Source organism: Trachemys scripta, chromosome 8, assembly GCF_013100865.1.
Source record: "Trachemys scripta elegans isolate TJP31775 chromosome 8, CAS_Tse_1.0, whole genome shotgun sequence".
In the NCBI taxonomy this organism is placed as follows: Eukaryota; Metazoa; Chordata; order Testudines; family Emydidae; genus Trachemys; species Trachemys scripta.
This window is the reverse complement of record NC_048305.1, coordinates 10,337,789-10,365,479: the sequence shown is the minus strand read 5'-3', so window position 1 is coordinate 10,365,479 and position 27,691 is coordinate 10,337,789. Positions and strand designations below refer to the sequence as shown.

The window sequence follows — 27,691 nt, the reverse complement described above, 5'->3', positions numbered from 1 at the left end:
CTCCTCTGAACGCCCCGCATTCCCCCTCATCCCTTCCAGCCACGCGAAACAGCTGCCTGAGGGCTACCGGCTTCACGGTTTGCCGGGCAGCCCCCAGACCTCCAGACCCTGCGCCCCCGGCCGGGCACTTTCCCAGCGCAGCCAGAGCCCGGGAGGGGAAGCGCCCGGCCGTGGGCGCAGGGTCTGGAGGTCTGGGAGTCTAAGGGCTGCCCAGCAAACTGTGAAGCCGGTAGCGCTTGGGCAGCTTCGCTCTTCAGCTACACAGAGCTGAGGTGTCTGGGGGGAGCTGCAGGTGGATTCCCCCGCGGCGGCGGCTGCTGCTCCCCCCAGACACCTCAGATCTGTGCAGCTGAAGAGCCGAGCTGCCCAACCACTACCGGCTTCACGGTTTGCCGGGCAACCTCCAGATCCTGCGTCCCCGGCCGGGCGCTTCCCCTCCCAGGCTCCGGCTGTGCTGGGGAAGCGCCCGGCCGGGGGCGCAGGATCTGGAGGTCTGGGGGCTGCTCAGCAAACCGTGAAGCCGGTAGCGCTTGGGCAACTCGGCTCTTCAGCTACACAGAGCCGAGGTGTCTGGGGGGAGCAGCAGCTGCCGCCGCCGCAGCGGGGAATCCGCCTGCAGCTCGCAGCCTGCCGGAGCCGCTCAGGTAAGCAGGGGACTGGGGCAGGGATGCCGGCATTTTCCCGGACATGTTCGGCTTTTTGGCAATTCCCCCCGGACGGGGATTTGAGGACCAAAAAGCCGGACATGTCCGGGAAAATCCGGACGTATGGTAACCCTATTCTAGCTTGGATAATTAGGAATTCCACCAGGTGGCAGAGAGAGTCTGAGATGTGAAGTACCCCCGGTCCTTTTATTTGCTGTGCTGAACATGGCCCTGTTTCTTCGGATGGCAAAGAAACACATACAAAAAATGTGTCTGATATTTGGGCCTCGCTGATAAATAGAATTATCTAAGGATATATTTTCAATGCAAAGCACGGGGAAGTGGGTATGTAATTTCCATTCAAAATAAACTGTGTGTCAAGTTAATCACAGCAATATTTAACTCCTAGGTAACGGTTATCATCTGATTCACTAAAATATTCTGAACAGCAGCTTGGGCCACTTATCTCTTCTGATAATTGAAAACTATAAGAAAATACCAGCTGATTTCCTTGTTTGTCCTATTTGTATTCATCATCATTACATCTTGGTTCTCCATCAGTCAGCACGTCACATAAGCAAGTTCACTTCTCAGTTAAGATGATTCACCATTATTAGATTGTCAAGGTGAGCCAAGACACCAAGAACATTTCTGAAGATAAATGTAAGGTCAGTGCAGTCTTTATTGATCCGAGTGGCATTTATGATTTTACTCAGTACCTGTATGGTCTGACCCTTATTTCAAGATTGTTTACTGGGTGACAAAAAACTGGGTTACAGCTGTTTTCATTGTGGTATATATAGAAGCCAGTAGCATCAATGGGAAAATAGGTTTGCCAGTAATCTGTACTCACTTCTGTACTATGGTAAAATGTAGAATGCAACTTGCTCATCAGGACACACCTCTGATGATGCCCCTGTGTTTGGCAGCCTGTCAGAAATGGGCATATTACAAAATGGAGGCCTTGGGCCAAAATCTGCCCTTGCTTATGAAGATGCAACTTCATTGACTTCAATGGAGCAGTGCTCCCTTTGCCCCATTTAGCCCCTCTTGACTTACTCCTGAGGGAATTCTGTGCCAAAAAATTAATTATGGGCACAATATTTTAAAATTCTGGAAATTTTATTTGTCAATAAATAAATGTGGCTCCAGCATGGCAGTGGGGAGCATGGGCCACTGGCTGCATTGAGGTGGGAGATCACCCTGCAGCCTCCACCTCCCGCGGTACAGAGACTTGGCAGTGAGGTTACGCCGGACCCTGACACAGAGCAAGGGCTTGGCCTGCCCCAGAAATGCCCCGGGGCCCTGTCCCATTGCGCCAGGTACAGCTGGGGGTGAGTAGGCTCATCCCAACAGGATCGAAGGGTGGAGGGGCTTAGTGTGTGGGGATCCAGGTGTTGGGTGAGAGGTTTCTGTGTGGGGCAATCTAGGTGCAGGAGGAACCATGGGAAATCTGGATGCACAGGGGCTCGTTGGGGTGTTCTGGATGCAGGGGCAATGGGACTCTGTAGGGGATCCAGGTGAAGGTGGTTGCGGCTTGGGGAGTGGGGCTTGATGGAGGGGGGGTCCAACTGGTTGGGGATCAGTGGGGTGGGGGTCTGGGTGTAGGGTGACCAGATGAGATGAAGAAAATATCAGGACACTGGGGGGGGGAGGGGGACAAAAAAAAAAAGCACCTGGCACAAAATATCGGGAGAAATAGCTCAAAATCGGGACGGTGCCGATTTTATCGGGACCTCTGGTCACCCTACCTGGGTGTGAGGGGGTAGGGCTTGTCAGGGTGAGGGTTCGATGGGTCTGCTTAATGGGGGAGTCCCAGCTCCTGCCGAGGGGATGCTGCATGCTGGGCTCCTGCTTCCCCCTACGATTCCCCATCCTCTTTTCTTCTCCATTCCCCTCCCTTCACTTCTACATTCCCCTCCCCCTGCCCTATTCCACCCCCTTCCTTCCCCACTGCCTCTTCCCTCCACCCCCTCACCCCTCTTCCCTCATTTCCCCCACCTCTCCTTACCCAGCCCCACTGCAGGCACTCACTGTTGCACAGAATAGAAAACAGTAAGGCTCCCAGCACACAGAAGGGGAGCAGGACTGGCACTAGGACCCAGGAGGCAGCGTTCAGCTGCAGAGTCAGCAGCACAGAGACACAGCCTTCTTCAGCTGGGCAGCTCTGCGCTTGCAGAAATGATGGGGGGCAGTGGCACCAGGGCCGGCGCTTCCATTTAGGTGACCTAGGCGGTTGCCTAGGGCACCAGGATTTGGGGAGGCGGCATTTTGCCGCCCTTGGCAGCAATTTGGCGGTGGGGGGGTCCTTCCGTGCTCCGGGTCTTCGGCGGCAATTCTGAGGCAGGTCCTTCACTCGCTCCGGGACCCGCCACCGAAGTGCCCCGAAGACCGGGTGCGCGGAAGGACCCCCCCGCCGCAGAATTGCCGACGACGACCGGGAACGCGGAAGGATCCCCGCCTAGGGCGCCAAAAACCCTGGCGTCGTTCCTGAGTGGCACATAACCCCATGTGTCCCCCCCCTCCATGCATCACCTCCGTTTGGAGGGGAGCAATCCCCCCCCCCCAAAAAACTGTGCCCATGGTCATCCCCCGCACGGCTTCCCTGCAGTTTTCTGCAGGGAAACACAAGAAATCTGCGGGGGTGTTTTCTGTGGGTGCGCAGTCTTGCAGAATCCCCCCAGGAGTATTGACTGTACTTGAACCTTATAAAACAAAACTTAAACCTGATCACAATAGAACTAATTGGTTAACATGTTTATACTTTTGTGTCTAGCTGAGAGATAAAAGGCTGATCAAGATGCTGGATTAGACATGAGAAGGCTGCCCCCACAAATTATGATTCTTAATCACTTTTTGATAACTATCCCATCTAGAGGGACTGTCCAGCAGCCAACAGAATAACTACTTCCTGTCCTCTACTGTCTCTCTTGCCAGTGATCTGTGAAGGACAAGGTTAAAAAGAAATTTTATTGTGGGTTCAGGCAGGAACAGGTTAGGTGTCTGCTGGAAGATGTAGTTCACTGGACTATCACTTGTTCCAGGCATTCCACCAACTATATTGACATTATGGGACATCCTATCACTGCAAAGATCTGGGAATTAAGGGCCTCCTGAAAACCACGGTAGGGCCTGAGGAGGTGTGAGAAGCCATGGTTATAGGTCAGACCTATGAGCTATCAAAGACATTTAACCAATATCTTATGCAATTTTTGTCACAGGAACGAAAATAACTTCTGTCACAGGTAGAAAGGGTAGGTACTTGCGCTGAGAAAACTGGTTGCTATTTGCACAAAGCTAAATATGCAACTATGAAAAGTAGAGCTGGTCAAATCCCACTTGTCAAATATGTTATTCAGTGAATGTTGCTGACAGTCATTGAAGACTAGACGACACATCCCAGAAGAGGAGTCAAGCACTGTAAGGACCGGCGCTTACGTTTACAGTTTTATTCAAGCTACCAACCCCTTGTGCTCAGCTGCGCACAAGTAGATGGCACTGTTCATCCTGCTTCCTCACTGCCCAGTCCGATGTGCAAGGAGTGGCAGGGAATGGCGTAGCTGAACAGGTATAGGGAGGTGTAATAATTTCCTAGCCAGCTCCCCCTGCCCTAAGCAAGGGGGAAACAGGGAGGGAATTGGGTCTCTGAATCACAGTGCCTCCTGGAGTGTCGCAGTTTATACACCATCCCTTTTTCCGGGCAGTGCCTAAAGGTACAATCTAGCCCTGAATAATTTATCTTTGTGACATTTGATGAGCTTTGTAGCCCATTAAGCATTATTTGATGGATAAATTATTGGATGAATGTCTGCTATATTCCTTGCTATGGAGAGCCCTGTTACCCATTAGAGAAATGAAAAGGAAGAATATTCTACATCATCCCTATGATAAAACAAGGGGGAAAATATCTACCTCTGGTGCGCATTGCACCAGACCAAATACAGTTTGATGATCTCAGAATTCTATAAGGCAGCACTGATATAATTTGAATTATTCCCTTTTTACCAGCTATTACAAATACTGATTATGACTCTCCCACACTATTTCCAATCATATTCTGAAATACTCCATAAGTGGTACACTAAAACTAATTCTGGTGTTTGTACACAGAAAATGTTCAACGCTCATAAATTGGTACACACTTCCAGACCACAAGGTGCTAGAGCAAACCCACCAGTTACTATCTCTGAACTTTCATTATAATCGTATTCTCAGCAAATGCAAAACTAATATGGCCTAGTAATTCCTAGCCTACAAACAGCTGCTCTCTTTCCTCCAGCTATATAAGTACTTATATTAACAACGCCACGCAAATATTATATTCTAACAAAAAGCAAATGTAATATTCATGCATGATTTCATTTCTTCCCTTTTTCAATACGGAGTCAACTAAAAAGTTACTCATGCTCCCTAATAAAGACTCCCTTCTGAAAGAGCCCCGGCTTGAACCTTGCTTAGATGCAAAGTTATTCTTTTTAGCTAAACAGCTCTGTCCTAGACTTATACCCTGGGCGTTGTATGCGTTGTTTGCCTTATCTACCTGGGCTTGCACTATTAATGACTGTTCCCGACTCTATGGGACCTAATCTTCAAAAGTGTGGGTGCAAAACTACACATGCTTAGTTTAGGGGTGTATAAACAGTTATGCAGGCGTGCAAACCACGTTTGCACGGACACGTGTGCACACAAACCAGGGCTTCTATGTGTGCATTGAGGTATTTGTGTGCCTAAACTGAATAAATGAAAACAGCATGCACGCACTTTGGAAGAGCCTTTCCATGAAATGTTTAGCCTAGAGCTCTGACTTTGTTGTGCAGCACAGATAGCTTTACATGAGGGGTTTTTGGTTTGTTTTCTTTATTCGATAGTAGCAACCTAGAAATATTGATGCTGGAGAGCATGTCTTCCTGCAATTAAGAAGCTGTAAGATGGCACTGCAAAAACGGTGGGAAGAGTTTCCTCCAAGTAAAATAGGAGGTTGAGGCCCTTTGAAAGTAAGTCTCATCTCAGAGGAAGAGAAACTAACTGAGAAGCTTGATCTTAAATGTTAAGGATCTCTTGGGGAATACGACTGTGCCTTCTGAATGCAGGGAAAGCTTCTTGGGTAGGCACTATGTAAGTGTTTGCTGACATTCGTCCTGATTGCAGCAGACATAAGATGCAGGGGTATATTTTCAGCTCTGGTCTTTTGCAGAGCTGGGTTCTGAGTTTAGATCAGAACAGCTAATTAATACAAATCCAACTGTAGGAATTTGACATTGAAGAAACTGGGACAAGAAAGAGGTGAATCATCCCTGACAACAGTGTCCAATATTAATAACTTCCCCTGCTTTATTTATATTAGCAGAAAGTTTTTTCTCCAAAGTATGTAGCAAATCCAACCTGCTAATATGAACAATACAGGGCACAGTTCACTGAATCCTGGATATACATTTCTGCAACTATTCATTCAGATTCTCTAATGAGTCAGCCTCTGCTCTTCGTGGCCCTTTCGTGTTTGCGTCCTACAAACATTCGTGTAACAGAGGTTTACTTGCACAAATGTTCATGGAGAATGAATTTCAAAACTGCCATGCCTGAGTTTGGGGAATCCATTTAATCTAATCTATTTTTGTGAATCTAACCTAGATAGTGAATGCTCACAAAGAACTGTTCATGCGTTTGAAAAAAATCAAGAACTACTTTCATATAATGAATAAATCTAAGGAAATTGTGATCTGCTCAGAGATATTTTACAAACAAAAGGAAGATAAATTTGTTGTATGAATGATTCACTGTGAATTATTTGCTTAGGTCTAATTCTGGGATAGAGACTTTTCAGTCACCATAGAATTTTACGATAAATTGCTTGTGTCACACTATGGGCTGGTCCACACTAACCCCCCATTTCGAACTAAGATACGCAACTTCAGCTACGTTATTCACATGCGGCAGGCAGGCTCCCTCGTCCACTCCGCATACTCCTCTCGCCGAGCAGGAGTACCGGCGTCGACGGCGAGCACTTCCGGGATCGATTTATTGCGTCTAGACAAGATGTGATAAATCGATCCCAGAAGATCGATTGCTTACCACCGGACCCGGAGGTAAGTATAGACGTACCCTATGACATCTTCTATAGTACATCCTGTAATGTCCTTGTTTTTATAACATATAACAGTAAATTAAAAGTATACATACATTCTCTAATCAAATCTTACCTCAATTTCCTGATAGGAGTTGTTGATCATGGCTATTAACATATTGAGCAGCACCACCACCATGGTAACATTATAAACTCCATAGAGTACATATCCAATATTCTCAATGAACTTATGATCATACTTCAGCACCACTGATATCACTTCAGACAAGCCAAATATTGACCAGAATAAGGTTTTAAAACTTTCTTCTACCCTAAAAACAAAACAAACAATTATTTCACATTGTCATCTCCAGATTGGCAAGACGAGACGTTACTAATAAAAACGGCACTTGGCCAGAGTAAATATGACGTCTCTGTGCAATCAGTGCAGGCAATGATCAATCACCCTGTGGACTGCCAAGTCATATTTCCTGAACTGATAACAATATGTGACATCCCAAACAAATCATAAAACAATACCACCTCCCTATCTGCCCCATCTGCTTTTTCCCAACCTCATTAACTATGAGCTAGATTGTAACTTGAACTCTGTATCCCTGGAGTAGGGTGACCAGATGTCCCGATTTTATAGGGACAGTCCTGAGTTTTGGGTTTTTTTCTTATATAGGGTCCTATTATCCCCACCCCCCACCCTCTGTCCCGATTTTTCACATTTGCTGTCTGGTCACCTTACCCTGGAAAGGTAGTAAGAACCCCTACAAGGGCTAACTGGAACTTCAGACCTAGCTGCAGGGCTAAGTAGGGATGCTCATCTCATCCATGTATGTCCTCCCTGAAGCAGGTGGGCAGGGAACGGTTAGGGTGGGAATAGGGAGTGGCCGGACCGTGGCAGAGAATGGGCAGAGCCTTGGTTCCATCCCCCTACTGGCTGGACTTCTAGAGTTCAAAGAGAGAATCTGTGGAGAGGCATTGTGGGTGGAAGGGAATTTGGAGGCAAAGGGTCAAGAGAGTTTTTCCAGCCAGTGGTTTCCAGGGTGTGTTTGAAAGTGGAGGAGATGGAACCGGAGGAAAGGGAGAGGTTAAAGAATAGGGAGAAGAAAGGAGATAAAACAGTGCCAGAGAGGGGAAGATCTGGGAAGGGTGGAGTCAAGGTGGTTGGTCAGGAGGAGGGAGATGTGTGACTCAGAGAAGGGTGAAGCATAAAATATGGAAGGGAATATGAATGGCTCAAAGAGGAAAGGGGAGGACAGTGAGAGATCCTGGTACAGGAACCACACTTTGCCTTTGAAGAAATCTCCTTGGCTCTTTATTCAAAGGCAAAATGACCAGGACTGACCAGTACCCATCTGATAATAATTCAAACTATCCATTGACTTTCAGTGAATACACTCCTTTATAAAACATTATGGCCTTTACAATTGAGACTGATGAAATGTTTCATATTTCTACGGCAGCTTAACCCTGAGAAATCACTTTATGAAGCAGATTATAGACTCACCACAAATTACCCTCTGAAAATAATAAGCTTTTACATGAACTTCAGTGTCAATTACACCTGGCATAGCAGGAAAAGGAATTAATTACTATCATTTAAAGTAGAGCAAAGACCACTGGTCAGTTGCATTATGCACCACTGCAACAACTAAGTATTATCGGTATCACAGCCCATTATACGATCTCCTTCCACTTGAGTACAGCAGTAGGGAATTTATTAAATTTACGGGGGATGTTCTTTGTGGGAATAACTCCACTGGCTTCAGTGGTGCTGCACAAACAGAGAAGTTGGACCTATGAGTTTCAAAGAGATGTTACATGGGATTAGAACCTCAATGAGCACATGCCTTCCTATTTTTCTGCCATGTTACCCAAAAATTCAGGTTGCCTATCAATATATTGCCCACCTCTTTCATTTATACTAAATGAAACCTAGAAATGATCAGAGGTTTTCTCACTTCAGGCACATGTTGGACAGAGTTTATGATTTCTGAGTACAGTAGTTGGAACATCTTTCCAAGTTACCAAGCTATGGCACTTTTCCATATGGCAGACATTTCCTCTTGTTTTACTACTCCCATTTTTGTTCTTTGCATTGATCTACCGTGATAACTGCCATCCATATGATGGAGTACTTAAATAACAGAATCCGGCCAATGCTTCTTCCATTAAATATTGCACTTTCCAGTTAAATTGCATTTATAGAGCCTAATACTCCGGCTTAGAAGCCTGTCATCTAAGTCACTTATCCAACTAATAAAAGACTGTAACCACCAACTTTGATCCTTGCAGCAACCTGCAATTAAACTTCTTTTTTAATTTGGAAAGGTTCCACTTGTTTTCTACCCTGCAGGCAATTTTTAATATAATGTGTCAACTCTGCTCCTTTTCCACAACTTTAGCATTAACCTCTGTGCTGGAACGTTGCCATGTTCTCTTCGAAAACTTAATTATTGGCTGTATGTGGCTGTGGCAGTACAAAAGATTCATGAAGAATTCTAGCAAATTAGTTATAGAAACAGAGCGTTCCTTTTCTGAGATGGTGAAAGATTGACCGAACAAAATTTGTGCATTTCCTAATTATCCCCCATAACCATCCTCAGCAAAACGTCAATATCCAAGGACTTGTCTCTGATGTGAGAAAACTATAAGCCTGGTGCATCCCAAATGTGGATCCCCTGTTTCACTGTGGAGATGGGCCTGAGTCCCTCAGACTGGATTTCAATCCAGATCCAACTTTCCCTGGTGTTCAGGAATGCTTAGATGTGGGGGGGTTAGTTTGCCCTGTTGTACAGAAAGGAGCAGTGACGTGCTGGTGAGGGTTGTGAGAGGTTCCCAAGAGGTCCTTATTAATCCATCATTACATTTAAGAAAAGACTGCAATAACGCCTCTGTCTGTCATTTCAGGGTGCTGCCTAATTGTATGGTTCCTCGGCCTTAGCATAACATAAGGTGAATGTTATTTTTATCAGTGCCCGTAGTTAAAATATTGGCAGGAAGTCACTGGAAAAGAGAAGTGGGGACCCAGATTCTGAATATCGCTGAAGTTCAGGTGTGTTTAGATCCAGGGTTTTGGTCCAGGTTTATGTTTTCATTTGTCATGGATTCTTTCATTCTTTCTTTCACACTGTATGTTCTAAGGCCCTCTTGTTATGGGGCCTACATCTTGGGAGAGATTCAGGGCTGAAGGAAGCAGATCCAACATAGGGCAAAGCATTAGTGCAGTTGATCGCCTCGGCTGAGCTAGTAATAATGGAGCAGAAGCTGGCGGATGGGGTGTGTGTGTGTGTGTGTGTGTGTATGTGTGTGTGTGTGTGTTTGTGCAAGTATAGGTGGCACTAAACTTGAGAGAGTTCTTATAACCTCCTTCAAAGCAAAAGCACTGAGTGTGGCACAGCTCTGGCAGCACCGTTCCCGTCACACTGCACCAAGGCTCTCTGTGCTTCTGGATTAATGTCTAGCTCACTTGCCATGATAAAAACATTTTCGAACCCATGAGTAATACTGACTGGAGTCATTCTACTTACAAAGCCTGGCAGAAGCACCCCTGACTTCTGTAATCTAGCTGCACAACTGTCCCCCAAAAGGACTAGACTTGGGAGACTCTCGTTTATTTCTCTGCTCTGCCACAGACTTCGTGTGACCTTGGGAAATGCACTTAGGGCCAGATTTTCAAAGGTATTTAGGTGCCTAAAGACTGAGATTGATGCCCACTGGGATTTTCAAAAGTGCCTAAGTAGTTGGGCTCCTAACTTCCACTGATTTTACCATTTTGAATCCGAACCTATTGAAATCAATGGGAGTTGGAAGCCTAATCTGTTTAGCCACTTTTGAAAATCCCACTAGGTGTCTGCCTGCATCTTCAAGCACCTACACTTTGAAAATCTGGCCCTTTGTCATTTTGTGCCTCAGTTCCCCATCTATAAAATAGGTGCTCCCCTACCTCACATAATAAATACATCTTTATTAATGATCTGGAGGATGGTGTGGACTGCACTCTCAGCAAGTTTGCAGATGACACTAAACTGGGAGGCGTGGTAGATACACTGGAGGGTAGGGATCGGATACAGAGGGACCTAGACAAATTAGAGGATTGGGCCAAAAAAAACCTGATGAGATTCAACAAGGACAAGTGCAGAGTCCTGCACTTAGGACGGAAGAATCCTATGCACTGCTACAGACTAGGGACCGAATGGCTAGGTAGCAGTTCTGCAGAAAAGGACCTAGGGATCACAGTGGACGAGAAGCTGGATGAGAGTCAACAGTGTGCTCTTGTTGCCAAGAAGGCTAACGGCATTTTGGGCTGTATAAGTATCCAGCAGATGGAGGAACATGATTGTTCCCCTTTATTCGACATTGGTGAGGCCTCATCTGGAGTACTGTGTCCAGTTTTGGGCCCCACACTATAAGAAGGATGTGGAAAAATTGGAAAGAGTCCGGCGGAGGGCAACAAAAATGATTAGGGGTCTGGAGCACATGACTTACGAGGAGAGGCTGAGGAAACTGGGATTGTTTAGTCTCCAGAAGAGAAGAATGAGGGGGGATTTGATAGCTGCTTTCAACTACCTGAAGGGGGGTTCCAAAGAGGATGGAGCTCGGCTGTTCTCAGTGGTGGCAGATGACAGAACAAGGAGCAATGTTCTCAAGTTGCAGTGGGGGAGGTCTAGGTTGGATATTAGGAAACGCTATTTCACTAGGAGGGTGGTGAAGCACTGGAATGCATTACCCAGGGAGGTGGTGGAATCTCCTTCCTTGGAGGTTTTTAAGGCCCGGCTTGACAAAGCCCTGGCTGGGATGATTTAGTTGGGAATTGGTCCTGCTTTGAGCAGGGGGTTGGACTAGATGACCTCCTGAGGTCCCTTCCAACCCTGATATTCTATGATTCTATGAGAAATCTGATGCGCTCAGATACTATGATACTATAGGATGGTATTTTAAAGTTTTAATTATACTCTAGTTAAGATCCAACTCTGGTTTATGTCTTTGATACAGGGGTTGAAACACAAGTTCTTTCCTGTCATTAGCTGAAAGTGTTAAAAGAAGCAATGTAGAAACTATTTAAAGAAGAGTTTTAATCAATATCTAAAGTAAAACACAATAATACTCTGACTTTCTATATTGCCTTTGATCAGTGATCTGAATATGCTTCACTGACAGTAACTAACAAAGTCCAAGATCCCCACTCCTGTGAGGGAGTAGGTGTTTTGTCCTTATAGATGGGCAAACTAAAGGACAAAGAAATCTAGTGATTTATTCAAATGTACATGGTGAGTCATGGACTGAAGCAGAATCTGAAACCTAGAGAGAGCTGGTTTCCTGTCTTTTGCTGTAATGACTATACTTCACTATATAATCGCCCCTGTTTTAATGCGTTTCAATATATACTTCAATGCACAGGGGTTATTTTCCCCTCAGTGCACACATTATTCCCATGAAAGCTAAATAGAATTTTATGCTTTTGCATCAAGGAGAGACTAAAATCCATAGAATATGTGAGATTAGTTGCATGCTGACTTTGATTAAGCATTATTGTTCTTTCCATCAGAGGGGTTCCCCACCAGTCCATGATATCATATAAATCTCTTTTGTAGTATTCATCTTCTGGTTAAGAAAGCTCAAGGCATCCTTTCAGACTGAGCTCTTCCCCATGAGTAGGAAGTGCTTAGCTTCTCCAGCATGAAATACAGTCAATATTATATAAAATGTAGCATTTTAATGAAGGGAAATGAAAAGAAAAGTCTCCAAGTAATGATGAAACTGAATGAACTGAATGAATTGAATTTCTCTTTAGGAGGTGGGGGCAGTGCCGGTGCAACCTATTAGGCGACCTAGGCGGTCGCCTAGAGCACTAGCATTTGGGGGGCGGCATTTTCTTCGGCGGTGACCGCAGCGGCTGGATCTTTGGCCGCCCCGGTCGTCGTCGGCATTTAGACGGAGGGAGCTGGGGCAGGGGGGCGCGGGGAGGACTGCCTGTAGCAAGTAAGGGGGGGGCAGCACGCAGGGGAACTCCCCGCCCCAGCTCACCTCTGCTCCGCCTCCTCCCCTGAGCACGCCGCCCCGCTCTGCTTCTCTCCCTCCCAGGCTTGCGGCACCAAACAGCTGATTGGCGCCTGCAAGCCTGGGAGGCGGGAGAAGTGGAGCAGCGACAGCGTGCTCAGGGAGGAGGCGGAGCAGAGGTGAGCTGGGATGGGGAGCTGCCGCACGGTGGGGGAGGCGTCTCAGGGCGGAGGGGGTGTAGGGAGCTGCCGCAGGGCTCGGGGGGGGGGGAGGGCACAAGGTGGAAGTTTCGCCTAGGGCGTGAAACTTCCTTGCACCGGCCCTGGGTGGGGGGCTTCAACCTGATTTGTGATGCAGAACGCACTATGAATGCAATCAGTCCTGCTTCCATTTCAATTTTGTTTCTATAGCATGATCTCAATTATGAACTGTTTCAACAACTGTGTTCTGCATACAACATAAAAATTGAACAGATAAACAAACTATGATCTGTATCAACTGCAATGAAAATTCTGAAAGGGGAAAAAATTAAGCGTTTTTAAAAAATATTTTGCAATTATACAGTTAGCTAAACAGACTCTGTATTTAGCAGTCTAAAATGAAGCAGGAGTAGCATACACTTTGTTCCTTCTGCAAAAGGAATATGCAAATTTCAGAGACAATAGCACCCTTTGTATGCTACCTCTGATTCATAAACCACTGATGTAGTCAGTGGTTTAGTATGCACTGTTCTTTAGAGTACAAGACCAACAAAACTGAACATGTGATGTGAAAAGTGCAGTACCACACAAGAAGGTGAGTACTGAAGTGACTCTGGATATTCACTAACTACAATAATTAGTAGAGCTAAGCAAATAATTCATAGTCCTCTTTTTGACAAATTTAATTTCTTTTTGACGCTTACAAATTGCCCATGAGAAGCTTATGATTTTCTCAAGTGTATGCATCATTCATTGAGTAATATCACTGAATAGTTCTTAATAGATCTGTTAAGCAATTCATTGTGGATATCCAATATTCAGCCTGTGTAGGGACCACAATCCAACTCCCATTGAATTATTATTACTATTACAGTCATAGACTAGGATCCCATTGTGCTAGGTCCCATACAAACAGAGAACAAAAAGACAGAGAAATAGGTTAGTTTTGATTTGATCTGCAGACCATGTGGTTCTTTTTCTATTTCATGACTGGGTGAACATATCCCTTAGACTCAGTTTCCAGTGCAAGCAATTGCATTTTCCAGTTCAAAATTTGCTTTCTGTAAATTTTCTATGATCTTCACTTAAAATCCTCGATTTTCACAAACATTCCTACCAGTAAATGCATTTGAAGAAATCTTTGCACAACAACCACACAAGGGTTATGAACACAGCAAAAGAAAAAACTTGTTTTTGTTTTTCCCGCGTGAATTTTCACAGAAGCTGTTTAAAGTAGTTGCCCAACTGCAATAATTTGTTCCTCCTTCTCTTCATGAGTCATTTAGTGCCATTTGTGAATACCCACCATATTCTGCAGCAGAACTCACTGACAGCTCAGTCAAATATTGAAGGTATGATACATAGTTGCCCATATGCTAATGTATTCTTGATATGTGTAAATTACAACATATGTTTATGACTAAACACCATAAGATTTCCAGCTTTGTGAAAGTGTCTGAGAATGGTCTAAAATGAATGTTAATTCCTGAGCTGTACGGTATATGCATTATTTAAAAAAGACTGCACATCTCCCTTCCTAATCACATATTTCACACTCCAGGGTATTAAAATAATCTGAAACAGGAATACGGGAGCCCGGAAATCTACTCTTACTAACTGAACAGCATTAGGAACAAAGTTGGAGGAATGTTCGCCGATGTGAATTTTCCTAACAGTGCTAATTGAAAAGTGCTGGGCAAGATAACAGAATCCCTGACCCTGCAATCTGACCTGCTCAGGGACACATTTTAGCCTGTGTGGAGCACCAGGGGGATTCCATGGGGACATTCTCTCTGAATGGATCAGGTTGTGGGATCCAGGCCAAAAGTGCCAACGCACTACTTCTGGTGGCATTGTCAGATGTTCAGACAGCACACACCTCTACTCTGCTGGTAAAGAATCTGCTATCCTAAAGTAGTAACTTGGTACTTTTACACCCTAATTTGAGTTTTGACTTCTCTTCCAAATTCTTACACGGCTTATTTGGGTTCTTCTGATAGGTGTTTACTAACAATACTAACTCGTTACAGGGCAGATAGATGAGCATTTAGTATTTGGAATTTCCAGAGGATCTGGACTTAAAGAAGAAGACCATTTTATTTCCCCTTTGGGCAGGTATCTCCCAACCACCCACACTCTCTTGTTACAACTTGATCCTGCAACCTTTACTACTGGAAGTAATTTTTTACTCTAGGGAATAGTCACCATTTCAATCAAGGCTTGTTCATCATTCAAGTGACAATACATGCTGCAAGGTTTATAATGAGAACCTCATGGTTAGTTAAGCTTGTCAGTAAATAGCAAAGCTACACAATGATATTGCATCAGTGATGGCCTAAAATTCATTATCCAACTATTTTGGAATCATGGACCAATGGAGAACCATAACTGATGGTTATTATTCCACCAGGCAGTCGGGGAGATATTGACTGAGCCACTGATTAACTCCTGTACTTCAAGGGCATAGTCTTCTATTTGTATGATTAACATGTCTCCTCCTACATACTCAGTTTTCTTTTACCTTGTTATTAGAAACAGAGAAATGTATTTGCAGCCAGTCCTGGAAATCCCTCCATTAAAATGTATCCTAAGGCAACAGAAGAACTGTAGGAGGCATATTTTCTTTGATTAGAAAGTTTAAACTCTACTTTATAAAGCATATGTTATGCTACACAGTGGAGTAATACAGCTGGATCCTATATGTTGGAAAGAATCTGTAGTTCATACGAGACAGAAACTAAGTTGGGAAGATCATTTCCTCACACTGGGGCTAACAGCAGCATCCCTCCATCCATTGTGTAATATAGTATATGAATAACACATCAAAATGCCAGATCCTGTTTACTTTGACTTAGGTTAGTGCTTCAGTATCAACTTACTTAAACATTTATTCAACTAAATGTCACTGCAGGGGTTGTCTTAAAGTGGCATTATTAGGTTAGACATACAAAGGGGGGACATTATATTGTGTCCCTCTGACTCTCCTCTGTCTTGCATCACAGATGGGAGCACAAGCAGGGGTCGAATAGCCCCAGACTTTTCTGAGGGAAGCAATGGGACAACTGTGATAAACTGCCTCTCCTCCTTGGGAGCCAATTTAATCCCATCTCTGCCTATGCTCACAGTTCAAACTCCATGGGGTATGGAACAGCTGCTGTATGAGGAGAGATTAATAAGACTGGGACTTTTCAGCTTGGAAAAGAGACGACTAAGGGGGAATATGATAGAGGTCTATAAAACCTTGACTGGAGTGGAGAAAGTAAATAAGGAAGTGTTATTTACTCCTTCTCATAACAAGAACTAGGGACCACCAAATGAAATTAATAGGCAGCAGATTAAAACAAACAAAAAGAAATATTTTTTTTCACACAATGCACAGTCAACCCGTGGAACTCCTTGCCAGAGGATTGTAAAGGCCAAGACTATAACAGGGTTCAAAAAAGAACTAGATAAATTCATGGAGGATGGGTCCATCAATGGCTATTAGCCAGGATGAGCAGGGATGGTGTCCCTAGCCTCTCTTTGCCAGAATCTGGGAATGGGTGACAGGGGATAGATTACTTGATGATTACCCGTTCTGTTCATTCCCTCTGGGGCACCTGGTATTGGCCACTGTCAGAAGACAGGATACTGGCTAAAGGGATCTTTGGTCTGACCCCATATGGCCATTCTTATGTATGTTCTTATAGATGAAATCCTGTCCCCACTGAAGTCAATGGCAAAACACCTGCTGATGTCAACATTTCATCGCATGGCTTTGTGGGCCTGTCAGGGCAGACCTGGGGAATAACATGGCCACCTCTGAGTGGAAGTGCACCTGGGAATTAACCCTAGTTGAAACGAACTCCTACTCTGTGCTTTCTGCCTCAAGGGTATATGGCTAGGGAAGCTAATAGCAGCACAACTCCTGAGGGATCCATCCTGATGATGTGTGTGCCCGGAGAGAGGTGTGGAGAGGCCTCTCCTTGCACCCCAGTATGTATGGGGTTGGGCATGGACTTCTGTGTGGATCCATAAGGTTTCTAGTTTGCACTTCCTACTGCCTCCAAGAGGCTCCAAACCCTTTCACAGGGGCATTAATTAGAAACTCAATGAGTTCACTCCTGTGGTGTTTTCCAAACACTGTTTCCCTTCCTGCTATTTTTGATGATGATGGGAATATATAGCCCACAGTTATTAGATTCTGGCATATAGGAGTACTAATTGGTTACCACATATCTAGTCTCCAAATGACAGGTGTGATATCAAACATCATAGCTTAGCCTGAATAAAGTCAGACATATTTTGAGGAACCACTTCTCACTTACAGTCCTATTATTCAGCCATTGCACATACTGTAGAGCCACTGAAGTACATTATTTGAGGAATGATTTGTTGCAACATTCAAGCAGCTGTAATACAGTATATACAGCAAACAACTACAAAATGCAGACAACCTCCAGCTTCTCAAGGTTGTTGATTTATTGGATGGGCACTAGAGGGAGATCACGAGCAACCTAGTCAGCATCTTTCCTTGTATCTTGCCCATATACTGGCAGGATATTATGCATGTCTTCACGGTGTTCTCTATTGAGAAATGCACTTGATTTAGGGAATGTGGAACTCCCTGTCTTATATTCCCCACTGTTATTTATTTATTGCTTTTTTTCAAATGCATCAATAGCACTTTTTAGACACTTGGTTCTTTAGATACACCTCTACCCCAGTATAACGCTGTCCTCAGGAGCCAAAAAAGCTTACCGTGTTATAGGTGAAACCGTGTTATATCGAACTTGCTTTGATCCACTGGAGTGCGCAGCCCTCCTCTCCCCCCAGGGCACTGCTTTACTGTATTATATCCGAATTCGTGTTATATCGGGTCGCGTTATATCGGGGGAGAGGTGTACATGCAGGTGTGAAATTACAGATGCAAAACGTGTGCAATTTTACTGCTTCATCATTTTACATACACTTTGGTAGAAGTAGCTTTTGGATGATAATTAGGTGTTTAATCCTTTCTGTGCTGATCACAAACGCAACATGGCCTGCTGTATTGACTGCTCTTCTTAAAGGTAAAAATACAAAAGGATTTCTTTTTCACTGCTGTCAAGATAATTTTATGAAAATTTCCTCTGCTCTTTCCACTCACCTCAAAGAACCATTTTCCTGCTTGTGTTTTACCCTAGAAATAACAGATTCTGAGTTACTGGGTTTCCTTTTTTGCAGACTGCACACTCTTTGAAAGAGATCTGGGATAGGACATCAAAACTGGAGGCTGTACTAGTGGTCTCCCAGCCAAAGTCTGAACCTCCCCAATCAATTGAAACAGCAGCTTAAGGTGCAGCACTTCCAGGCAAACAGTAACCGAGACAAGAATGTCAGAAGTCTGCAATATATTCTAGGGCACCTCTGACCCAGGGAAATTTTAAAGCCTGCAAGCTCAGCAGTAACTAGTTTAGCAGAGACTGCTAGACTCAGTGGGACCCTACCATAAATATACAGTGAAGTTAAGGGGACTTTGGGAGCCAAAACAGGCCTTGTAGTGCATTGAGGGAGATAAAATGTAAAGGAAGAGGGGAGGAACTGAGTGACTGGGTGGGTCAGAGATGATTGGATTTAGGGGGAAAGAAAAAAAGAGGGCTTGGATGGAGGGTCCTTTCTGCTTATTAAACATTGCACCAGGTTTTAGCCATGCACCTTTCATTGGCTCTAATGGATTCATGCAGTTAGAGCCCTCATCACCACTTGAAATAATTAAACAATGCAGCAATATAGTGCAAACGACATGAGTCGCAGAAGGCATGCAGGTTACATATGAGGCAGCCCAGTAAGGGATACTACTAGGTCTAGAACTATAATCTATATAGCCTCCTTTTCCTAGGTACTCACGTTGTAAATGCTGGGTTATATTTTGCACCAAGGTAGTAAGAGTAAAGGTTGAACATTCCAATCATGAAGGCAACAAACACCATGATGAAGATGACCATGAATTTGAAGATATCCTTCACTGTCCTTCCCAAAGAGATCTGAAGAGGGCCAAAGCTTTCATTGGCTGGAAGAATGTAAGCAATACGGGAGAAGCTGAGTACCACAGCTATTGCATATAGTCCTTCTGATATGATCTGAGGGTCCGAGGGAAGCCACTTGTTCCTGGCTGAAACAATACACATATATAAGCTATTAGTAACAGAAAATGTTAGAAATATAAATATAAATGACCCATAAAATAGGTCCTGGGTCTCGGTTCTGACCAGGACTGGAACGAAAAGTGTAGGAATCTACTAGGAATCTGCAAGTCTCACAGTGCTTTACAAAGATGGATAGGAATGATTAGCCACATTTTTCAGCTAGAGAAACCGAGGCTCAGGAAGTTTGCTGTGATTTACCCAAGGCACACAGGCAGTCAGGGGCAGAACTGGGAATCAGCACCCAGATTCCCTGACTCCCAGTCCAATGCATCATCATCTCCTGCTCCAACTGATGGCAATGGGAGTTTTGTCATTGTGGATCAGAATCTCACTGATGAGAAAATTTCCAGCTTTTAATTACTGAATTAACAGCACCATATAAATACACAAAATGTAACGTAACCTTCAAGGACTAAACAGCTCATGGCAAAACCTGTCCTCATGAGATTAGATCGAAGAGGTTTGGATTTGTTCAGATAAAGCCAATCGAACCACCAAACCTTGTAATAGATCTATATTGTGTTAACTTTTTTAATTAAAAAAACTGACAATTTAGCCATTTCTTTTAACAAGTTCCTTGCTGATACTATATGCATACAAATCAGTTGTCTAATCTACCTGGTTTTGAATATGCTTTGAATATAAGCATCAAGGGGTTCTTTTGCATGAACTGAGACTCAGCATTTAATACAAGGCGTTTGACCCAAAACTAAAACATGTACCATATTTAAATACACAGGAATAAAGTTGAGTATTATTTGTATGAACCCAGATGAAATGAAAAGAAGCAGAGTATTCCCTGCAGCATATCTGTAAAGTTCAGTTCTGAACTTAAAGCAGGAGGCTGGCTACATTTTTAACTGCCTGTTTATGCTTAGTCAATATTAGGGGTGGAGGGGGGGAATGTTTTCATATTAGTTTATAGTTTGTTCTATATCAGTTTACAACCCATTGTTACCTTACTAACCAAAGTTCATGAATAAATATAACTAACATTTAATACAAATATATTACTTTGGAACCAAGAATTAGTAGGGCAAAATACTGGCTCCATTAAAGTCAATGGGATTTGTTGTCATTGATTTCAATGGGGCCAAGATTTTATCTGTAGTTTTTTAAAAGAAATGGAAAGGAAAATATATATTATCTAAGCACACTGCAGCAAACAGTTCTAATGTTGGAGAAAAAAAAAAAAAGCTTTATTTCTCTAGTGTTTACTTGAGATAATAGATTTAGAAAATAATTTAACACTGTTAGTTTCCATTGAAAAGCAGAAGGAAGTGGTTTTCTGAGGTTTTGCTCTTTTTCAAAGTTGGATAGTCATATAATTAACAACAACCACCAAGTAAGAAGCAAATCATCCAAGCTTGTTCATCTCCCCAGGCAAAATAAATAAATGTACAAATTAGATTTTTTTTTCAAAATTTCCAGGTCATAATAGATAGTTCCGTATCAAACTCCTTAAGTAAGGCATATGGCATGAACTCCTGAGGATCAAAACAGTAACTGAACATAAAAAGATGCACTTAAATTTAATTTTACATATATAATAATTGAATTGTTTATGCACAGGCTATTTCACTTCATTTTACAAGACTGCAATTTACCACGAGGCAACTAACACCCATTTTCCATGCAACCTCTATCATCAAACACTACAGCTCGATACGTTATGACTAATCACCTGACTTATAATTACTTTAAAAAACGTACAATAATTGGATGTGTATTATAAAAATATAAGCCATGAAAGTTTTTGTCATAACAAACAAATTAAAATATAACTTCATGTATTAAAAAGCTTTTAATTATCACACGTTATCATTTAAAATGTTGTTGTTTATAGTTTTTGTTAAATTGATGCTCCTATTACGTGGTGAAAATTGAAAATACGTAGCCTGGGAAAATCACAATTTTCAGTAAAACTCTTCCTAAAAGCGATGGGTAAATAATAATCTATGGATGGATAAACTATATAGAAATCTCCCTGGTATGTATGTGTGTATATATAAAATATAAAAGATCCTTCTTCAAGCACAGTGAGAAAATACATTTGGATTAAATATCAACCAAAGGTTATTAACTGGAAAATTCCTCTCCCTCCCCCAGCCCTGACTTTTTTTCTACAGGTTTTTCCCAAGGGTAAAAATGACAAAAGGTTTATAAATAATGAAATGCTTCCACAAGATGGAGCTCCTCACCATATAACAAAAGACTTTTTTACAATATTCCAGCAGCAAAGCAGAAAGAAGAAAAACAGAATGTAACAATTTCAGGCGTCATCAAATTTTGTCCGGTGATTGAGAGAGAAGCTTATCTCCAAATACTGTGTTTGAAAATGTAATTATTTGTAAATATTAGGACTGTGCACACAGGCTAGAACTTTATTCTGTTGTAAATTAGCATTGCTTCACTGACTTCAATGGAGCAAACTATCCTGGTTTCCACCAGCTGAGGATCTGATCCATTTTTCCATTAGTGATTTGGGTTATTTTTAGGCAGGTAATTCTAAATTTGGTAGGAATGTGGGGGCTTGTCCCCATGCTGTGTATCCAACCCTAACCTAAGTGCAAAGCTTTTATTCATTTTTCAAACCTAAGGAAGGACCATTTGAATCCTAGGAAATATTTTGTCAACTGCATATTACAGCGGTTCCCACTCTCATTATTATTTAGAAAAAAGAAGACTTCAAGGTGAAGATTTTCCAAAGCACTAAAGGTGGAATCCTGACCCCATGACATCAATGGTAAAATGTGCACTGACTTCAGTGGGGCTAGGATGTCAGCCAAAGCACAATTTAGGTGGTCAACTCCTATTGAAAGTCAATAAGAGTTGGGCTACTAACTCTCCTTTATGCCTTTGATGATCGCCCCTCAAATATTTAAAACCTACATATGAGAAGTTAAAGAATAATTTTATTATTGTATGCATATTTTCTATTACAGATGGTCAAACATTGTTATAGATAATATTTGTTAAGGATTTAGCTCCTTTTCTGGGCAGCAAATCATTCATACGGTTTTATTGGATACGAGTCTGAGCAGAATTTGCTCCCATACTTGCTTTTGCTTTTCATATGTGCAGAAATGCAAGGTACAACTGAGGGGATCATAGGTTACCCTCCATATGTGATATGACAAGAGATTGTTTCTCAGATGTGGACATATTGGCCTGTTCTCATAAACTGTCACTGAGGAATGAAAGCAAAGGAAACTCTTGCACAGTATTTTGTTAATTTTATCCTCTTCTGAATGCACTTTCTTGGTTCCTCTTCTGCAATTTTTTCTTAGGTGGGGAATATTTAACCTAAAGTCGTTAAATGGAGGCATGCTATATTACTAGTCTGATGTTCCATGTCTAGTCATAAAATATATTAGCTTATCCAGAATGAGATCAAAGACATATGCAGGCATGGCAACAACAACTCAAAGTAAACAGGAAGCTTTTTTTCATACAAACTGTTACAAATAAGTGGTTCATCTTTTTATGCTAAAAGCCCAGTCCTTGCATCGTTTTATATGTAGAATTTCCATGACTTCAATTGGAGTTCCACCTGCCAAATGATAAGACCATAAAGCTGCCAGCTCACTCATTTGTTAGCAAAGCGTGCCTCCTATATTTGAAAAATAGAGCAGATTCCCTTATATGTAATTTAAATTAGATTCTATTCCCTTCTGGTTTCATGATTATTAGTTGCTTGGGGTTATTTTGTCAACATATGATACGATTGAGTCTGGTCTCAGTACACGTTCAGAGACTGAGAGAAGCTTAAGTCTCTGTTCCTCTTTAGCTTATGTTAGCTGTTTACCGATATGGCTGGAATTGATAGATCTGAGAAGAATAATCAGTTTTAATTTGGAAAAACTTCATGAATGTAAAAGAAGAAGCAAGCTGCTAATTCTGCAATGCCACACACACTAGCCTGAAAGAACGGGAAGCATTAAATCCTCAAAATCATCTTACCATAAGTAAAGTAAGCAATTTCAGGGGGAAGGGTGACATTACTGAGGTCATCATCCTGAACGTACTGGTCTACATACTGTTGTGCTTCAGTTGCTTTGAGAAAAGCCATGAACCTTGCAGTGAACGATGCCACAAAGATAGATAGCATCCCAAAATCCAGCAGGTTCCAAAGATGCATGACATATTCGCGTGGACCCTCTTCCCAGATTTCTTTGCATTCTGACCATATCATACCTGAGGGAAAGACATATTTACATAGGATATTTAGACATCAAATCCAGAAGGTGCATTCTTTATTCTATTGGCTTTCGAACAGGTGCAGTTGGAAATGGAATGAGGTTTTGGGCTAATGAGGATTTTCAGGATTAAAACAAATAATTCCCCAACTCCCAAATGGAATGAATTTTCTCAGAGTAACTGGCTTAGAGCATGTTTGTTCTTAAGATTGTTATTTAAAAAATGCCAACTTTGAAGAAGATACAGTCTGGTACTTAAAAGGCTGCCATGTCCATATAGGGTTGAATTGTCCAAAGTTCTCAGTACTGACCTAACTTGGCTCCTGTTGAAAGCAATGATAAAACACGCACTGACTTCAGTGGGAGCAGAGTCAGGAGAGCACTGAGAACTTTAGAAAATCCTCTCACTGTATTTTAATGGAATTGAGTCTCATCCAACTGTTTGGGAAAAGTTATGAATTCCCAGACCTGTCCCCATTCCTAAAATAAACACAAACCCAACCTTCTGGAAGTTTCCTTTGAATTTCCCTCCTGCCCCCCATGCTCACACAAAAAAAGGGGTAGGGGGACACATGGTTGTAGCTTTCTGCAGGTGCTGGTTGGGAAGGGAAGCAGAACCTGCCATAATAATGTGAGAAAGTTAGAATCATAGAATATCAGGGTTGGAAGGGACCTCGGGATATCATCTAGTCCAAACCCCTGCTCAAAGCAAGACCAATCCCCAGCTATTTTTTTTTTTGGTCCAGATCCCTAAATAGCCCCCTCAGGGATTGAAGTCATAACCCTGGGTTTAGCAGACTAATGCTCAAACCATTGAGCTATCCCTCCCCCCAAACTAGTTAATTCTAATGTGACCAGCAACAGTAAATGCTAGCTATCTCATGAGGAAGTCCATTCTCCATGAGACTTCTTGTTAAATTTAGAAGTTCAGATAAACTTCTACATGTTGGAATGCTCATCCACATGGAACTCTGATCCATAACTCACAAGCCTTTGCTTTGATCTTCAGATGGAATTTGGGGCAGTTCCCCAAAATAATTCCTAGAGCAGATCTTTTAGAAAAGTATCCACTCTTGATTTAAAAAGCATCAGTGATGGAGATTCCACCACAACCCTTGGTAAATTGTTCCAGTGGTTAATTATCCTCACTGCCAAAAATTTACACCTTATTTATCTAGCTGCAACTTCCAGCCATTGGATTGTGTTACACCTTTCACTACTAGATTGAAGAGCCCATTAATAAATATTTGTTCCCCATGTAGATATGCATAAACCAGTGGTGGACAACCTGTGGCCTGCGGGCCACACACGGCCCATCAGGGTAATCTGCTGGCAGGCCGCAAGACAGTTTGTTTACATTGACCATTGGCAGGCATGACCGCCCGCAGCTCCCAGTGGCCACGGTTCGCCATTCCCGGGTTAGGGTTAGTCATGATCACTTGTAACTAAGCTACCATTAATTTTATAGTTTGGTGAGCAGTTCCTTTTTATCTGTTAGGACCAGGTCTAATAAAGAGTTACCCCAACAGCCAACAGCACAATTCAGATCCTCTGACAACCCCATAACAAAATTCAGGCCAGGAGGGGCTTAGAGTCTTGGTTCTGGCCCTTCTATTCAGATTATTTACAAAATACGTTTCACACACTAACAAGAATTTTAATTTTTTTCTGAGCTGCTTCATATGATAGGTGGAAATCCACCAGCAATGCAGACCCGCTAGTCATTACTCAGTTATAGTATCACAGCTGCTTGGGGAAGTTTAGAACTATACCAGGCTTCAGCCAATACTATAAGTCTTCCTCTTTCAGGCATAAAAGCCACCAGCTTCATCTCGATAAAACAAAAGACAGTAATTAGCATTGCTGGTATGAGTCAGACACAGCCAGCGTACCCAAGAGTCTGCTGGCATGTGTCATTAGCAGACTGGTTACTCAGTGGTGAATGCTCTTTTTCTTTGATGGTTTTTCCTGTTACTTGTCAAATCCTTAGGGCCTTATGGAGATGCAGCTAGACCTCTATAGGGTTAATACCCATGCAGGGGGAAGGAAATATGTTGGATTCCCTCTGGAGGATTTTTCCCCACATTCTTGTATCAGGGGACAGGCTTTGTTCCAGAAGAAAGAGATGGCATGGCCCATAGACCATACAACTACCTGGAGCTCTGTAGGGATCTCAAGATCTCAAGGATCCATGGTCGGGTGCAAGTTCCTCAGCATCGAGGCCCTGTGTCTGAGGTAGCTCTGGCCCCACGTGGTTCTGGCTCTGATCCCTGGAGGAGCTGAACTGCACTGTAAGGGACTCCTCTAGATCTGCCCACTGCTGAGGAGGAGTTGCCAACTGTAATATAACTTCTGACTTTATCAAAAGTCTGGGAGAAACCTCTCCAGGCCGCAAGAGAGGACAATGTGTATTCCCTTGGCTCACCCATTGCCTGCTCTCTCCCTCCCATGTTCAGACCTATGGAGTGCCCTTTGCAGAGACCAGGGGAGATCCATATATGTAGGGAACCTCACATGGATTCAAAAGGCATGAGCTAGCCTTTTCACTCAGGCGGGTCTCCAGATGAAGTCAATGGCAGCTTCACTGAGCAAAATCCAAGGTCCTGATTCTGCAGCCCTTACTCATGTGCAGTAGCAGTTAGTAGCAAATAGCCTCATGGAAAGGTGGAAGAATTAGGCTCTGAATAAGGTTCTCCAGATCTGGCCCACAGTCAGGATGAAATATTAAAGAAGTGCATTTATAGCTGAAAAAATCTCAGTAATTGGTGAATACTAACCTGTAGGCTAGTCCATTTTGTGGATTTATATTTGTCCACTAAAGCACTCCAGGAAATATTTATTTGCGGGATATCTTTCCATGTAAATTGCTCCCGGTTTGAATATTAACTAACCCATCATAATTAGTTTCTAGTCTAGGTTAGTTAAACTATGATAAACCACAGGGATTTTGCAGTAGGAATACTTAATGAAGAAAGAAATGTGCAAAATTAAGTAGAACGAGTACAATTAGAATCATGACTACATAAAGGTATCACATTATCGACCCATGTTTTACATCAATCATTGCTGGTTGAGGATCATTCTATATAACTATGTTGCAGAAAGTCTATGCAAGAGAGCAGAAGAGCATAATGATAAATTCAGACAGGTTTACAAAACCTTTGCTTTAGATAAAAGTATTGTAGATTAATTAAAGCAGCTAGCAGATTCATGGCATGGAAAACCATAGGATGCAATAAAAACAAGATGACCAGGATGAGAATGTGAAGGACTAGACCATTAGCAGCTATCAGAAATTGATGGCATTTTATTTCTTCTGTTATAATTGTGCTGGCTTTGGGGTCATCTGAAGTTCGTGTAAGTGAAAGGCACAGGGAAAAATTCTGCCCCAAGTTACATCCATGAAACCTCAATGAAACTAATGCATGTGAGGACAGAATCTGATGCATAGCTTCCACTTTTATTTTATGAATGTTCTCCCAATGGGCAAATACATCGGAAGTACCACTTTTGACACATATATTCATTCAGGGGTGAAAGTAACTTAAAGGACTTACCAGTACTCCAGAGTCCTGCGGAGGGGGAGGGGCCTCAACCGGAAGAGGCATGGCCTCTACCGGAAGAGGTGGGGCCTTTAAATCCCAAGGCTTTTAAATCAGGATTTAAAGGGCTCGGGGATCCGGCTGAAGCTAGGAGCCCTGGGCCCTTTAAATCACCGCCGGAGGTACCAGCTGCAGAGGCGGCTGGGAGCCCTGGGGTTTGGGCAAGGGTGAAAGTAATTTACATTTCTTACCCATATGGTCCAATCGCAAGCAACCCACCTCTCCTACCTACTTCATGGATCCCTCCCATTGCATGACATAGATGTAGAAAATAAAGCTGCTACTACTACTAAAAATACTGTCTGTAATAAAACTTTAATATTGGAATAAGCCTGAAAAAGTGAAAACTCACTGTCACATTTTTCTCCGTGTCTTCCCTCCTCCTCCAGCCAGGTTGCCAATGCTAGGCCATGCTTTCCCCCTGCCTGGCTCTCAGCAGCGGCTGCAGGGGAGGGAGGAGCCGAGAAACCAAGGTGACAGTGAGTTTTCCCCTTCCAAACCTGCTTTTATTAGCTCTGGATTTAAGCTGTGCAGCCAAATGCCTATTGTATTTGTTGTGTATATTAGTATTGGAGAGAGCCCCTCATCCCGGGGGCAGAAAAGAACTGCTCTTGCCATGGTCAAACACACCCTCCCCCCGATCCCCAACCCCCAGCAACTGTGAGTGAAATTAACAAGGATGCCAGAAACGGCTCCTAACCCCGGGGGCTGAACCACGCAGGGAACAGCTGAGAGTTTAAACTAGGGTGACCAGATGTCCCGATTTTATAGGGACAGTCCTGGTTTTTGGGTCTTTTTCGTATACA

At 43.0% G+C, this 27,691-nt stretch overlaps 1 protein-coding gene across 7 annotated transcripts in view; it reads right to left on the bottom strand.

Annotated features, from left to right (window-relative positions):
* The window catches only part of TRPC7 (transient receptor potential cation channel subfamily C member 7), a 118,408-nt gene that overhangs the window by 17,291 nt on the left and 73,426 nt on the right, over positions 1 to 27,691 (bottom strand). For all 7 annotated transcript variants that reach the window (XM_034780438.1, XM_034780437.1, XM_034780439.1 and 4 more), the window contains 3 exons: positions 23,048 to 23,281; positions 18,786 to 19,050; positions 6,842 to 7,037 (listed from right to left, as the gene is read on the bottom strand). In XM_034780438.1, the coding sequence (XP_034636329.1) occupies positions 6,842 to 7,037; positions 18,786 to 19,050; positions 23,048 to 23,281 (695 nt within the window). The remainder of the gene's footprint in view (positions 1 to 6,841; positions 7,038 to 18,785; positions 19,051 to 23,047; positions 23,282 to 27,691) is intronic.